A 13599-nucleotide genomic window follows, 5' to 3' on the forward strand; every position below is an offset into this window, starting at 1 on the left:
GAGCGGCCGGGCCGTTTCCCGGGCGACGCGGGCGGGGCGGGGCCGCCATGATGGCGGCGGCGGTGGCGCGGAGGGGGCGGCTGGGCCGGGAGGGCCGTGCCAGCCTTTGCTCCTTCCTGCTCGGCGCCTCGGTGGCGGCCCTGCCACTGCTGCTCGGCTCGTCCCCCTCCCTGCTGGCCGCTCCCGGCCTGCGCGGCCGCCTGGCTCTCGCCCTGCACGTGGCGGGCGTGAACGCGGCGCTGCTGCTCATCTATCCGCGGCCGCTCTACAAGGTACGGGGGTGGCCCCGGCGGGCGGCGGGGTGAAGTGCGGCTGTGGAGGGTTCGGTCCCGGACCCGGCGTGCGCCGGTAGGGATACTCCGGGCCCGGGGAGCGGCGGCGGCAGCGCGTTCTCCCCTCCCTGTGCTTGCAGATCGCCGTCCGGGCCTGTTTCTTGGGCTTCGCCTTCGGCTGCGGGCTGCTGCTGAGCGCCGGCCGCTCCGCCTGGCGCCACTTCGGATGGTAAGGGCCGGGCAGGGCAGCCGGGCGGGCGCGGTGCCCCCGGCCCTACTAAACCTGCCCTCCCTCCCACCGCAGGTATATGTGCTCCCTCTCCCTCTTTCACTACTCGGAGTATCTGGTGACAGCCATCAACAACCCGCGCAGCCTCTCGCTGGACTCCTTCCTACTCAACCACAGCTTCGAGTACAACCTGGCTGCCCTGTCCTCCTGGGTGGAGTTCACGCTGGAGAAGCTCTTCTTCCCAGGTCGGCCATCCTATCCCTCCCTGACTCTGCCTGGCTGCACGTGGCTTGCCTGGGGTCCATCTGTCTGGTAGCAAAGTGCAGGTGACCCTCAGCTTGCTGCCCCGTGACAACCCTGCAGCAGCTTTGCCAGTCATAATCCCTCAGTGCTCAAAGCCTCTCGGGTTGGATCTCGGGAGGGCAGGGGGGAGCCCCCCCCTACTCTGACATGCCAGGCCAGGGGATCTTCAGCCCTTTCCTACCTTGGTGGTGCAAGAATGATGTTGACTTTTGACGGGAATAAAATGAATTCATCAAAATCTGTTGCTGGTTGCCCAGTCTGGGGCAAACTGGCTGTGCTCGTCTGTTTATTCTTGGAAGAGGGAAACTATTCCCCTTTATTTTGTAGCACCCTGAGTATGTCCTTGGCTATGCTTTGTGTTGGCTTTGCTCAGCCTCTACAGCTGGGCCCCACAGACTGATCCATGTTAGCACCAAGCAGGGGTTGCTGCTTTTATCTTTTTGGTGCGGGATGGCAGTGCATGCCTGCTGCTGTCACACATTTGGTTTGAGATGGGGGGCAAAGCCCACTCACTGAGCAGCTCCCTGCACCCCTGGAGACCTGTGCAAACCTGTTGTGTCCCTCCCTGTCCATGCAGAGCTGAAGCAGATCACCTGGCTGAGCACCGTGGGGCTGCTGATGGTGATCTTCGGGGACTGCCTGAGGAAGGCGGCCATGCTTACGGCTGGCTCCAATTTCAACCACATTGTTCAGAATGAGAAATCTGACACCCACACTTTGGTGACAAGTGGGGTGTACGGGTGGTTCCGGCACCCGTCCTACGTGGGATGGTTTTACTGGAGTATTGGAACACAGGTACTGTATCCAGCGTGCTCAGATTCGTTTGTGTCACGACTGCACTCTTTGTTCTCAATGCTGCCCATGCTGTGATGGGATGCAGACAGCACCTGGTGCTGGGCATGGATTCTGCTGCCTCCCACTGGCACACAGGAAATCAGGAATCCCTGAGTGCTCTGCCCCATGTGGTCTTTGGGAAGATCTTGTTCCCTTAATTTTCTCTGTGCAGTGAGGAGAGGTGGTGGAGCCAGGGTTTTGACGCACAATCCCCTTGCAGGCTTGAGGTGTTGTGATTTGCTGCTGGTCTAAAGCTGATAACCAGAGTTTTCTGTATCCCTGTGGTCAAAATGCCTTCCCTGAGTGGTCAGACTCAACCTGGCTCCTGCCAAACACCAGTCCTGTGCTTGAGGGCAAGGAAACTCCCTGACTAGAGGGCCAGCTGTGGCTGAGCCTCAGCTCAGTGCTGCTGTAGCTGTGTGCTCTTGTGGCTGGCTGGGTGCTGGCATTGGCTTGTGTTTCTTTGGAGAGAGTCCATAAGGGTGGTACGTGGAGCTTTTGAGAGCTGGGGCAGTGAAGCCAGTGCTGCCTGTGCGCTGCCTCCTTCATTCTGGGGAGAAACTAGTGCTTGTGAAGTTTCACAGGGAGTGTTGGGGTATTTTCTTTTTCATTGTTACTGGAGGGGGATAAGCTGTGGGGCCTTGGGTTCTTGAGGGGATGCTCACCAGCAGCATCTGTTCCAGGTGTTGCTCTGCAATCCCATCTGCGTGGTGGGCTATGCACTGGCGTCCTGGCGCTTCTTCAGGGAGCGGATCGAGGAGGAGGAGATCACACTCATTCACTTCTTTGGAGAAGAGTACCTGGAGTACAAAAGGAAGGTGCCATCGGGTCTCCCTTTTATTAAAGGAGTCAAATTGGAACTGTAACATGGGCAAAAACCAGGCTGGCTGAGCAGACGCCCGGCTCCTGCTGCGCCCAGTGCCTGTGTGGCGCCAGCGTCGGGAGGTGCCTGTTGGTATTTCCCGGCCACCCAGGAGGAGCTGCTGGAGGGCTGCAGCGTTGGGCAGCCTGCTGGGTCACTCGCAGATCAGAACCTCGTTCCTCCTCCTTGAGATCAGTCCTTCGTTGCACATTCAGGGATCTTCCAGATAACTTAGCCTGTAGTGATCCTAAAGAGAATGAATCCTGCCTGCAGCAGCTGAATTGTCTTGGAACGCCTCTGGAACTGATTCTACCAGAAAACAGCACTGCCCTCCTGGCCCTGGGTGGGGAAGGTGCTAGGCAGCAGATTGTTCCTGTTGCGTAATTCGATTTTAAAGCTTTCTGACCTCGTGAGCCCGGTGACACGACTTTAATCTCCTCGGGCCAAACTCCTTGAGCTGGCACTGGGGCGTCTGAGGGAGCAACCTCCAGCTCTGCCTGCCCTTGAAGCACCAGAGTGCCGGCAGCATGGTACCACTCAATTCTTTCTAGGCCTTGGGGTTTGCAGTGAGGCTTCTGCTGCTCCCCTTGTGCTGCTGGATCTCAGCACCTCTGGGCCCTCTCCTTGTCCCTTGGATGCTGCTGCGGATGCAGTGTCACTGCTCCAGCCGCTGCCACCTGCTGCCACCTCTGTTCCTTCTTCCTGCTTCCAAATCACGCTGCTTCCTATCCTGCCAGGCTGCCTCCGTCTTGCAGAGATCCCAGGATTTTGGGTTGTGAAAGAGCCACAGCTGCCAGGCTTGCTAAGGGCTGTAGTCCCTGAGGTCCTCCCCTGCTCTTTTGGGCAAAAGCTGTGATGTTAGGGCAAGTAGGAGATGCTTCTAGGGAAATCTCCAACCAGGAGAAGAGTTGGGCTAGCTAACGCTCTTTTATAGTAACCATTTGGAAATGGTTCCCACTGAGCTGTGTGGTATAACTTTGTTGTTATATACCAAAGAGGTTCACTGTTTTCTTGAGTTCTACATTATTCTTCCTTGCTGGAATGGAAATGAGTTGCTTGTCAGTTCATGCTTGGAGCTTGTGGTGTTCCATGGGGAAGGTGCTGCGGTACGGCTCAGGAAAGGGCACTTGGTGACAATAGCTTGGGTTTGGGTTTAGGTTTTCTTTTTTTATATTAAAAAAAAAGAAAAAGAGAAAACATTGTCAGCTTCTGTCTGGTTATTTGAAGGTCTTTTGAGGTGCTGTTGGCATAATGGAAACTGGAATCCTTTATAATTCCTGGTGGGTTCTCAGAACACACCAGCGCTGCACCGAGGCACGATTGTGACTCAGTGACTTGTGGGGTTGTGCAGCCACAGGGATAAGGCTGACCCTAACCCTAACCCTGACCCTCCATTTCTCCCTGCTGAACTGATGCAGAGTCCATCCTCCACTGGGTTTGCTTGATCACAGAGCATCTGTCTGATGCCCTTGCTGCTGACTTGACCTTTGCTGAGCGGGGTTTTGGCTTGGGAGAAAAGAACAAAGATGAAAACTCACCAGTTGGAGAGTGCTGATCTGTGCTGGGCACTCGGAGGCTCCCACTTGGGCTGTTCTTGCCTCCAGAAAGCACTGGTTGCAGCCAGTGGTGCCTCGAGTGGGTTAATCTGTAAGCAATTTTTTTGTAGGCAGTAATATTCCTGCTGTGCCCTTGATCAAAGGAACTTTGGAACAAGTAATTGTCACTTGGGTTTGATGTGCTGTTTGACAACAGAAACAAAGCCTCATTCCCAGATTGTTCTTCATAGTAAATTAACCTTGATCCTAATTTTGCAAGTGCTGGTTCCAGCTGTGCAGGCTCTGTCCAAGCAGGATGTGTTGGCACCGAAAGAAAGGGATAAACTTCACCTGAGCAAAACCTTCAGTGTCTCTTGAAGCTTTTGAGACCAACAGCTTCTCTTAACCTTTTCCCAAATCCTGTGACCAGAAGCTCTGTGAGGAGACAGCAGCTTACTGGGTGTGGGGAAGGCATGTAAAGTTTTAGGGAAAAGCTGGAGTAAACTCTGAAACCCTGCCCTCTGTGCCACAGTGATTGGTGAGTTCTTAGTTCCCACATGTGCAGGGAACCTCTAGAGCAGCTGTTCCTGCCACCCGGTCCACGTTGGTGTGTGGCTGCCCAGAACTTCACAGGATGCTCCGTGTACCCCTGGCCCTGCCCTGCACACCAGGAATTGTTATTTTTCCCCATAATTTGCCGATGTTGTGGTTTTAGGAGCTGGACACTGAGCCAGCAGATGCCTTTTGTCAGCACTGCAGAACCACGCAACATGGACAACTGCACCCTTTTATTTCACTCTGACACACGCAAGGAAGAGCACAGAGTTTTTCAGAAGCAAGTCCACCTGAGGCCTTTGTATATGCTGCAGACATGGCTGCCTGGGCCGTTTCCTGCCCTGGCTTGTGGCACTGGGCAAGAGGAGCTGGTCAGTGGCTGGGGCATGGTTCTGCCCAGCAGCTCTGCCACGTGCCCAGCACTGGGCTCTACAGTACCGGCTCTTTCGGGGTAGCAGTCTCTGCTCCGCTCTTCTGCTGGCCTCTGCAGCAGTCTTTGTTTTTTGGGGAGGGGTCTCCAGGGGTGTCCCTGGGTATGAAGCCCTCCCCGGGGCTGGCTGAAGCCCCCTTGTTGCTGCCAGGTGAGGCATCCCTGGGGAAGGGAAGACACCTTGACAGGGTCACTGTCTGGGAAAGGGCATGGGAGGAACTTGGCACTCAGGTGCTTGCTGCCACCTACCTTGGCACCACTTCCTCATTGTCACAGATCTTGAGCAGCATCTGGGCCTGCTCTTCTCTGGGCTCCTGTGGCTCCTGCAGCCTGTAGCAGGATGGGTGTGAGCCATGAGCTATGTCCCCCCTGGCCCTGAAAGTCCCTGCACCTCTCACCTGGGCTCCAGCCGCTCCTTCACTTTGGCGATGGAGCGGACGTAGGGCGCAATCTGCTTGGTGATGGTGCTCAGGCAGCTGTTCTCCTGCCGCAGCTGCAGCAAGTCATGGAGCTGGGCTGGGGGCGAGAGGAGTGGGCTGGGACACTGCCACCCCCACAGTGCGGGCACAGGGGGCATGGGGAGGGAGCGTGGGGTCACCAGTACCTTCATAGATCTCCTGCTCGTTTGCTACCCGCTGGTAGGTCTCCTCCCAAACCTGGAAGGAAGAGAGGGAGCCGGGCAGTCTGCGGCAGTACGGCACAGAGGGGCCCTGCTCTGCCAGGATGTGCCAGTTGTACCTCCTCAAAGACGCTGCGCATCATCTCCACGGCGGAGTAGTGAGCTGCGATCTGCACGTCCATCTGCAGCGACTTCTGCAGGATCTCGCTCATGATCTCTGACTTGATGAGAGAGTGATGCTTGGTGAGGTCACGGTGCAGCTCCTGCACCTGGTCCTTCAGGCCCTGGATCTCCGTCTGCAGCATCTGGGGGAACCAGGGGGCACAGCCACATGAGCAGCACCAACCTGGCCCGTCCTGTCCTGTCCCATCCTGCTTGGGCCCGTGCTCCCTACCCGGTAGGTGTTCTCGTAGTTGCGGCAGTGCTCAGCAAAGGGGGTCTCTCGTCCCTCAGCCAGCAGCACCTTGGTGCTGATGTACCGGTGCATCGTTGGCTTCTTCACCATGGGGCCGGTGGACATTTTGTCACTGGTGGGGGGGCAGCTGGGCACCATGAGGGTCTTGGAGCATTGGCCACCGGGGAGCCTGCATGGAGAGGTGACAGTGACGTGCTGCAGGTGAGCAGCAGTGGGGGTGAGGTGCCAGGGACCGTGCTGCCAGCTCAATCCCACTCCCCCTTGGTCCCCTCCGCTGGGATGCACTGGTCCCACATGTCCCTTCCCTCACCCAAGCACAGGGGTTCAGTCAGAGGTGCCTTATGTTGCCCCAAAAATCATATTTCTGCAGGCTGCTCTCCGGATTCTGGCAGTTTTGGAACCAGCTGTGGCAGTGAGAAGCCAGGAGCTGAACCCAGCACCCTCCAGTTTCTAAAGGGTGGGATATAGCTCACTCTCTCACCGCTGGTATCTCCTGGCCCCTTGGCAGGCACTACTGCCCCTGTGTTCTCCCCCATCCCATGGTCTCCCCGTGCTAACCACCACCACCATTGGTCCTACCGTGCAGCGCCGTGCTCCCCCTGCCCGTGCTGGGGCCAGCAGCCCCCAGGAGCTCAGCCACCCTGCAGTGCCAAGCCTGGCTGGGGGCGAGGAGCGGTCCCCATGGGGCGGCAGCGCCCGTTTGTCCTCTCTGTCTGGGAGGGCCTGGCAGGGCCTGTGCTGCTGTGACATCAACAGGCCTAAATATATCCCTGGTGAAGAATGGCCGAGCACTTCTCTGAAATTCTGATAAAAATAGTGGCGGGCAAAGAGGCTGTGGCACCACGGGCATGTGGGCGAGCAGGAGCTGGCCCAGGTGGAGCACCCGTGGAGAGGGGGCAGAGCCCTCCAGGGAGCGTGGCAGGGGCCGGGCTGGGGAACAGAGTGAGGCTTAACCAGGCCCCCAGCTGCCAACCCTGCTGCTGCCCGCCCCTCTGCCATCCACCCCACTTCCCAGAAGTGTCACTTGAAGCCTGTTGTTCATCAGTGCAGCTGTGCCTGTGCTGTCCTGGTACCCCTGCAGAGGTGACAGGCTCAAGGGCAGCAGCAGGGGCAAGGCTGGCATGGTGAGATGCTGAGGGGACTGTGCAGTGTGGCACGTGGCAGGGGACACAGTAGCACATGTGCCTTGGGTGCAATCCTAGCACCTCACATGTTTGTGCCAGTGATGCCAGGACCGATGCCACCAGCGCTGCCCACCACGGAGCGGCGGGGGCTGAGCATCAGGAGGGGCTCCAGGCAGCGGGCGAACTCTGCCCGGTACTCGCTGTTGATCTGGGGGGCAAGAGAGGAGAGTGCGGCTGGGCTGGGGCAGAGCCGGCAGCTGGCACTGCCCACAGGCACTGCAGGCAGGGCTCTACCTTGCTGGTCTGGGCCGGCCGCAGGCGGTGTGGCAGCTTGACGATCCTCTGCAGCCTCTCCATCAGTTGCTGAAAGGCAGCGATGAAGCATGGTGAGGGGTGCCCAGCACCTTGCCCATGAGCTCAGCACTGCTGCAGGACGCTCCAACCACCCCTGCAGTCCTGGCAACACTCACATAGCCCAGGTCCAGGAATTCGGCTTTGTTGGCAGAGCTCAGGAAGGCCGAGCAGGTCACCAGGTGGACCTGTGTGTATGGAGGGGGTCTGTCACTGCCTGGCTTTGGTGTCAGGATGTCCCTGCCTGGTGTGAGGCCCTACCTGCAGGGTGGGCAGCAGGGAGGCAAGGTGGGCGAGCTGCTCCTTGAATGCCTTCTCCTTTTCCTCGTGCTGGCTGCAACAGAGCAGGGCATGGCACAGCTTTTGCAAGACCCAAGGGGAGCCATCCAGCGCCAGGCATCCCAAAACACCTTGGGAAGGTGAGACAGCCCTCAGACAGGGCTGAGACCATGGTCTCTCACCTCTGCACAGCTTTCAGGAGCGTCTTTTTCCTCTCAGAGAGCTGCTCCTGCAAATGGCACAGCCGCCCTGTGTCCTGCAGCCACCCCAGTCCCCTCCCACTGCCCTGGCTCTGTCCCGCGGGCACAGGGCTCGATGTGCAGGTGACTGCCTCGCACCTGCATGCGGCTGAAGAGGGAGTTGATGGCCGCCTCCTCCTCGCTGGCACTGTTACGAACCTCCTCGATCATGGCCTTGAGCAGGACAATGGCCTCACGCGTGGAGGTCTGCAGTTCCTTCACAGCCTGCCCGGGCGGCGGGGCAGCTGCAGTGCAGGGGACAGCACTGCACCCCCTTGCCACCCCCACACCCCCCGGCCCTGCCCACCATCACTGCCTGGTCCAGCCGCTGGCAGCCCTGCATGTACGCCGTCTCAATGTCGATGCAGTGTGCCCGGCTCTCCCTGCAGGCACAGACATCAGGGGAAAGCACAGGATGGGGCCGCAGCGAGCGTGGGGCTGGGACTACTCACCCCTGCATGTCCCTGAAGCAGTTGATGCAGAGCATGGACTTCTTCTCGGTGGAGAACATGATGTAGGGCTCCTCGTGCAGTGCTGCAGGGGACAGGGAACATGACATTGCCTGGCACGGCGCAGTGCAGCATAGCATGGCACGGGGCAGCCTGGCGTGGCACTCACGGCACTTCTTGTGGATGTCTTTGGTGCGCTTGGAGAGGGAGACGATCTCGTGGCGGGTGAACATCCTGGCACGGTGGGTCTCCTCGCGGCATGGGGCACAGAGGGGCTGCCCACAGGTGTTGCAGAAGTACATGGTGTCCAGCTCCTGTGTGAGGGGACAGAGCTGGTGGCCAGCATGGTCCTGGCAGGGGTCCCTACCCACCCTGCCAGTCCACCCCGCTGCCCTCACCGCCTTGGTGCAGCACCGGTCGCAGTTGGCACACTGCACGTCCTCCTCGCTGTCGGCTGAGCTGTCCACCAGGAACTGCAGGAGCCGGTCCACGGGGGGCAGCCCCGTGCCTCCCCTCACCACTGAGGGGTGCCTGCAGGGATGAGACGGGGACAAGGATAGGGACACCCACGCGGGCCAGCAGGGCAGCTTTGGGGAGGCAGGGAGCAGTGCTGTGCTGAGCTGCCAGCCCTGTGCTGTGCCCCAGTCCTGGTGTGCCCCAGGCAGGGCCGTCCCTTACCCGCAGAGTGGGCAACGCAGGCGACCGTCGCTGGCACGGCCTCGCAGGCAGCTGGCGCAGAAGTTGTGGTAGCAGTCGAGCAGGCAGGGGTGCTGGTAGGGCTCGTGGCAGAGCAGGCACACCAGCGGGTGGCAGTTGGCCTTCTCCAGCTCCGAGCAGCTCCCCAGTGGGGAGAAAATGCCACCCGCCATCTGTGGGGTTGAGAGCCAAGCCCTGTGTCCAGGGACCCCATGTGGCACCAGTTTGTGAGAGCACTGTGGCTGCTACAGAAAGGACAAATCCTGTCCCAGGGCCTGTGAGCTGCTGACTATTTTTAGGTTATGAGCTGCATGGCACGAGGCTGCCCCCAGGGCACCCCTTCCTCTGGTATCACAGGCTGGGGGCTGCAGCGCTGGGTCAGATGGTCCCCACAGCGAAGTGTCCCCGTGATGTGTGTCCCCCAAAGCAGGAGCATCCCCTGGGATGGGCTGTCCCCTCCAAAGGAGCATCCCCTGCAGCAGAGCATCCCCCAGGACAGGGGTGGGGGTTCCTCCATGACAGGGTGTCCCCCCGGAGGAAGCATTGGGGTGTCCCCTGCCCAGGGATGTGCCCTACGGTGGCAGCCTGGCAGTGAAGGCAGCCAGGTGCCCCACGTGCCGGGAGTCCCCGTTCTGGGCACAGGTGTGTCCTGGCCAGGTGAAGGCTTTACCTCTCCCTGTCTGTAAGTCGGGGGATCCGAGCCGAGCTGTGCTGCTGCTCACCGTGTGCCGGCAGGAATGAGAGCGATGCCGAGGCGGCAGGACCCTGTGACGTGAGGCCCCCTGGCACTGCTGATCTGCTGCCACGCCACGGCCCAAAAATAGCCCCGTGCGCTCCTCGGGGCCCTGCGGCGGGGACAGACACGGCACTGCGTAGCCACCCAGGCTGCGGGGACATGGGCATCTGCATGGCCTGGTGATAGCCCGCAGGAGGTGCGGGGATCACCCAGTAAGCACCGAGGCGCCCCGCGGTGCTGGGACACCCCGTGTGCGGTGAGGAGCCCCGGGGTGTGGGGGATCACCCCATGCGCAGCGAGGCTCCCACTGTGCAGGGTAACTGCGAAGTGAGGAGCCACAGAGTGCGGAGGTCACTCCGTGAGCAGTGAGGTTCTCGGGGTGTGGAGGTCACTCCGTGTCCGGTGATGCTCCCGGGGTGCGGGGCTCACTCTCACTCCGTGCACAGTGATGCTCCCGGGGTGCGGGACTCACTCCGTGTCCGGTGATGCTCCCGGGGTGTGGGGGTCACTCCGTGTCCGGTAATGCTCCCGGGGTGGGTGGGTCACTCCGTGCACAGTGATGCTCCCGGGGTGCGGGACTCACTTCGTGTCCGGTGAGGTTCCCGGGGTTCGGGGATCACTCCGTGTCCGGTGAGGTTCCCGGGGCCGGGGGTCACTCCGTGTCCGGTGAGGTTCCTGGGGTTCGGGGGTCACTCCGTGTCCGGTGACGCTCCCGGGGCCGGGGGTCACTCCCTGTCCGGTGATTCTCCCGGGGCCGGGGGTCACTCCGTGTCCGGTGATTCTCCCGGGGTTCGGGGGTCACTCCGTGTCCGGTGACGCTCCCGGGGCCGGGGTCCCCCCGCGGGCGGGGCGGGGTGCAGGGCACGCGCCCCGCACGTGCGCTCCCGCGCTCCGGAGGCTCCGCCCCCTCTCCCGGCCGCACCGGCCGCTCGCGCCCCACAGACCACGCCCCCATATAGCCCCGCCCACAGCCCGGCCCCCGCGCTCGCCCCGCCCCGCCAGGCATCACTGTCCGCTCGCAGGCTCCCTGCGCGGATGGGACCGGAAGCGATCGACGCCGTCGGCGCTCGGCTGGGACGGCCCGAGCGCGGTTGTGCGCAGGCGCGCGGGGCGCGCTCCCTTTCTGCCTCGCGCGGAGCCGCCATGGCGCCCGCGGTGAGTGAGCGCGGGACCGGCACCGGCCGCCACCTCCCCGAGCGTCCCCCCGCCGCCACCGCGGCACCCCCCGCCCCGCCCCGAGCCCCCGCACCCTCCGCCGCCCCGCCGCGTGTCCCAGCCCCGCCGCCGGCCCCCGCCCGCTATTCTCCGCGTGGGGCCGGGCCCGGCCCGCGCCTTCCCGGGGTCCCACGCGACGCCCGCCGCCCATCCGGCTCGTGGAGGCGGGCGGCGGGCGAGCCCCGTCCCCACCGCGCTGTTCCCGGTCTCCATCCATGCCTGGGCCCTTCCCCTCTCCGCCAGCCCGGAGCTCGGCCCGGCCCCTCCCCGCCGTCCCTCACGGCGCTCCCTCTCCCTTTCTTTCTCACTCACCCTCACTCTCTTTCCCCCTGCAGCAGAAGAAGCCTGCGGCGAAAGGTGGCAAGAAAAAGAAGCAGGTTCTGAAGTTTACGCTGGACTGCACGCACCCCGTCGAGGATGGCATCATGGACGCCGCCAACTTTGTGAGTTCGGGGCCTCCCCGGGGGGGCCGTGGTGGCTCCGCCGCCCTCGGGGCCCTTCCCAGGGTGATGCTCCGCTCCCAGCGGCCCCGAACATCCCCGGCTATGCCTCGGCTCTGCCCTGCTTTCTTGAGGCCATCCCATGGGCAGAGGAAGAAGGAGTGCTGGGGTTGGGGATGAGGTTGGGTCTGGGACACTTTGTATCCATCTCTGCTGGGTGAGTTTGTGTCGTGGCAGGGCTGTACCAGGCCACGGATGCTGCAGTTTGGGGTCATGAACCTATGCCCATCCAAACATCACTCCAATGGGCCTTGGCGAGCCTGGGGCTGAGGGGAGCTCAGAGAAGCCTGACCCCACTGTCCTGGCTGTCCCCTTGGAGGGCAGGAACATCCCCACCATGTTATGTCCAGGCCTGAGCACGTCACCCAGGTGTGGCTTTGATGGGGTGGCTTAGCCTGGCCTGAGGAGGGGGCTCTCCCGAGCTGTGGGGACACTGGTGTGTGTTCCCCAGCTCCAGAGCACCAGGCACGAGCCAGCCTGTGGGGGCTGTGCCTGGCTGGAGCTGTGGCCCCGGCTCACGGCCGTGTTCCTCCTGCAGGAGCAGTTCCTGCAGGAACGGATCAAGGTGAACGGCAAAGCGGGAAACCTGGGCGGGGGCGTGGTGACCATCGAGAGGAGCAAGAGCAAGATCACGGTCACATCAGAGGTGCCCTTCTCCAAGAGGTGAGGTGGGGCAGGCCAGTCCCGCTGGGCCCTTGCTCAGGGCTGCAGATGGCCCTTGGCAGGGGATGACCGGTGTGCACTGAGAGCCTGTGGGCAGGAGGGGCTGGCAGGGAAGAGATGTCTCAGGGCAGGAGTTGTGCTGGCATTTCTGCTACCTGGCGCTCGCTGAGTGGCTGCTCTTCCCAGATGATATATGAGACAGGAATGTGTTTGATATTCCAGCTGGGAAGGCTGCCGGGCTGGGCAGTGAGGGGGCCTGCAGCCAGAAGGTGCTGAGTGGAGAATTTAGGGGTATCTGCAGACAAGGTCTCTCAGGTTGTTCCCTTCATCTTGTGGGGCTTTGGTCCTCCTTGGGCCGACGTCGGCAAAGTGTGGTTGTGCCAAGGTGTCCCTGATTGTTGCCCTCGTCCCGTGGTGCTCTGCCCGCTTCTCCCGGCTGCCTGTCCTTGGGCTGGCATCGGCCAACCGGGGTTGTGCCATGGCTGAGGTGGCTCAGGAGCTGGCTGGGAAAAGCAGAGCTGTGTGGGTGGTAGGCGTGCCCTGCCCTGTGAGCGCCTGCCTTTCTCCCAACGCTGTTGCTCCACGTTGCTGCCCCACCTGGCACATCCCAGCAGCGGGTATCCATCCTCCCTGTGGAGATTCCCTCTGGGGTGGGTACCAGGCACTGGGGTCACAGCCTTGCTGGGGCAAGAACGATCTCCCAGGATCTGTGTCATGGCACTGTGGTGTGAATCCCCTGGTTGCAATGTTTCCTGGAAGGAGCTTTGCTAGGAAATGGCCAGTGGGGTGTGTTGGTCCTGCTGGAGGTGGGAGCCCATGGGAATAAAGATTTATTAGCCAAAATGCCACCTGGGGGGTGGCAGGGGCCAGAGGGGCACCACTGTCAGCCATGCCTCTCCCACAGGTACCTCAAGTACCTGACCAAGAAGTACCTGAAGAAGAACAACCTGCGGGACTGGCTGCGCGTGGTGGCCAACAGCAAGGAGAGCTACGAGCTGCGCTACTTCCAGATCAACCAGGATGAGGAGGAGGAGGAAGAAGAGGATTGAGCCCCGCCGCCGCTGACGGCCATTTTGTACAGTTTCACTTTTCTGCAATAAACAGCGGCAGAGTTGTTCATAGCCCGCGCTCGGTGGCGGCTGCGTCTCCGGGGGTCGCTTTGGGGGGATTTCGGGGTTTTCGGGGAGCGGCGGAGGGGGGTGTGGCCGGGGGCGTGGCTCGGGCGATGGGAGGCGTGGCAGGGGGCGTGTCTCCCCGGGGGGCGGGGCCGGCTCTCGCCATCTTGGCGCGGAG

General features: G+C 61.6%; 3 protein-coding genes and 1 long non-coding RNA gene across 4 annotated transcripts; 3 read left to right on the forward strand and 1 right to left on the reverse strand.

Moving 5' to 3' along the window:
- Positions 1-37: 37 nt before the first annotated feature.
- ICMT (isoprenylcysteine carboxyl methyltransferase) lies at positions 38-3918 on the forward strand. Its single transcript, XM_053962927.1, has 5 exons — positions 38-272; positions 413-501; positions 577-746; positions 1382-1599; positions 2322-3918. The coding sequence occupies exons 1-5, from the start codon at positions 48-50 to the stop codon at positions 2502-2504; spliced, it is 885 nt and encodes a 294-aa protein (XP_053818902.1). The 5' UTR covers positions 38-47; the 3' UTR covers positions 2505-3918.
- A 22-nt stretch (positions 3919-3940) lies between these two features.
- Positions 3941-10747, reverse strand: RNF207 (ring finger protein 207). The gene is made up of 18 exons (XM_053962926.1): positions 9863-10747; positions 9175-9365; positions 8895-9027; positions 8666-8810; positions 8500-8581; positions 8355-8430; positions 8147-8272; positions 7991-8037; positions 7791-7863; positions 7649-7717; positions 7473-7541; positions 7265-7386; positions 6034-6223; positions 5759-5944; positions 5625-5676; positions 5419-5536; positions 5270-5350; positions 3941-5182 (listed from the first exon to the last, which is right to left on the reverse strand). Exons 2-18 carry the CDS (start codon positions 9363-9365, stop codon positions 5020-5022), a joined length of 1923 nt encoding a protein of 640 aa, XP_053818901.1. The 5' UTR covers positions 9863-10747; the 3' UTR covers positions 3941-5019.
- On the forward strand, positions 5948-6837 carry LOC128798944 (uncharacterized). Its single transcript, XR_008434599.1, has 2 exons — positions 5948-6036; positions 6425-6837. It is a non-coding gene; the product is annotated as an uncharacterized LOC128798944 (long non-coding RNA).
- A 229-nt stretch (positions 10748-10976) lies between the features above and the next one.
- RPL22 (ribosomal protein L22) lies at positions 10977-13427 on the forward strand. The gene is made up of 4 exons (XM_053962593.1): positions 10977-11083; positions 11479-11586; positions 12182-12306; positions 13211-13427. Exons 1-4 carry the CDS (start codon positions 11072-11074, stop codon positions 13353-13355), a joined length of 390 nt encoding a protein of 129 aa, XP_053818568.1. The 5' UTR covers positions 10977-11071; the 3' UTR covers positions 13356-13427.
- Positions 13428-13599: the final 172 nt, after the last annotated feature.

This window comes from Vidua chalybeata, chromosome 22, assembly GCF_026979565.1.
Source record: "Vidua chalybeata isolate OUT-0048 chromosome 22, bVidCha1 merged haplotype, whole genome shotgun sequence".
Taxonomy (NCBI): Eukaryota; Metazoa; Chordata; class Aves; order Passeriformes; family Viduidae; genus Vidua; species Vidua chalybeata.

Excerpts from the sequence above, each read along its gene's own strand:
- ICMT (XM_053962927.1), top strand. The coding sequence starts at position 48 with ATGATGGCGGCGGCGGTGGCGCGGAGGGGGCGGCTGGGCCGGGAGGGC. Across the intron at positions 502-576 it reads GCCTGGCGCCACTTCGGATG|GTATATGTGCTCCCTCTCCC; the intron begins GTAAGGGCCGGG and ends CTCCCACCGCAG. Across the intron at positions 747-1,381 it reads GGAGAAGCTCTTCTTCCCAG|AGCTGAAGCAGATCACCTGG; the intron begins GTCGGCCATCCT and ends CTGTCCATGCAG.
- RNF207 (XM_053962926.1), bottom strand. The coding sequence starts at position 9,365 with ATGGCGGGTGGCATTTTCTCCCCACTGGGGAGCTGCTCGGAGCTGGAG. Across the intron at positions 8,811-8,894 it reads ACCGGTGCTGCACCAAGGCG|GAGCTGGACACCATGTACTT; the intron begins GTGAGGGCAGCG and ends CCCCTCACACAG. Across the intron at positions 7,864-7,990 it reads CTCCTGAAAGCTGTGCAGAG|CCAGCACGAGGAAAAGGAGA; the intron begins GTGAGAGACCAT and ends GCTCTGTTGCAG.
- RPL22 (XM_053962593.1), top strand. Across the intron at positions 11,587-12,181 it reads TCATGGACGCCGCCAACTTT|GAGCAGTTCCTGCAGGAACG; the intron begins GTGAGTTCGGGG and ends TTCCTCCTGCAG. Across the intron at positions 12,307-13,210 it reads GAGGTGCCCTTCTCCAAGAG|GTACCTCAAGTACCTGACCA; the intron begins GTGAGGTGGGGC and ends CCTCTCCCACAG.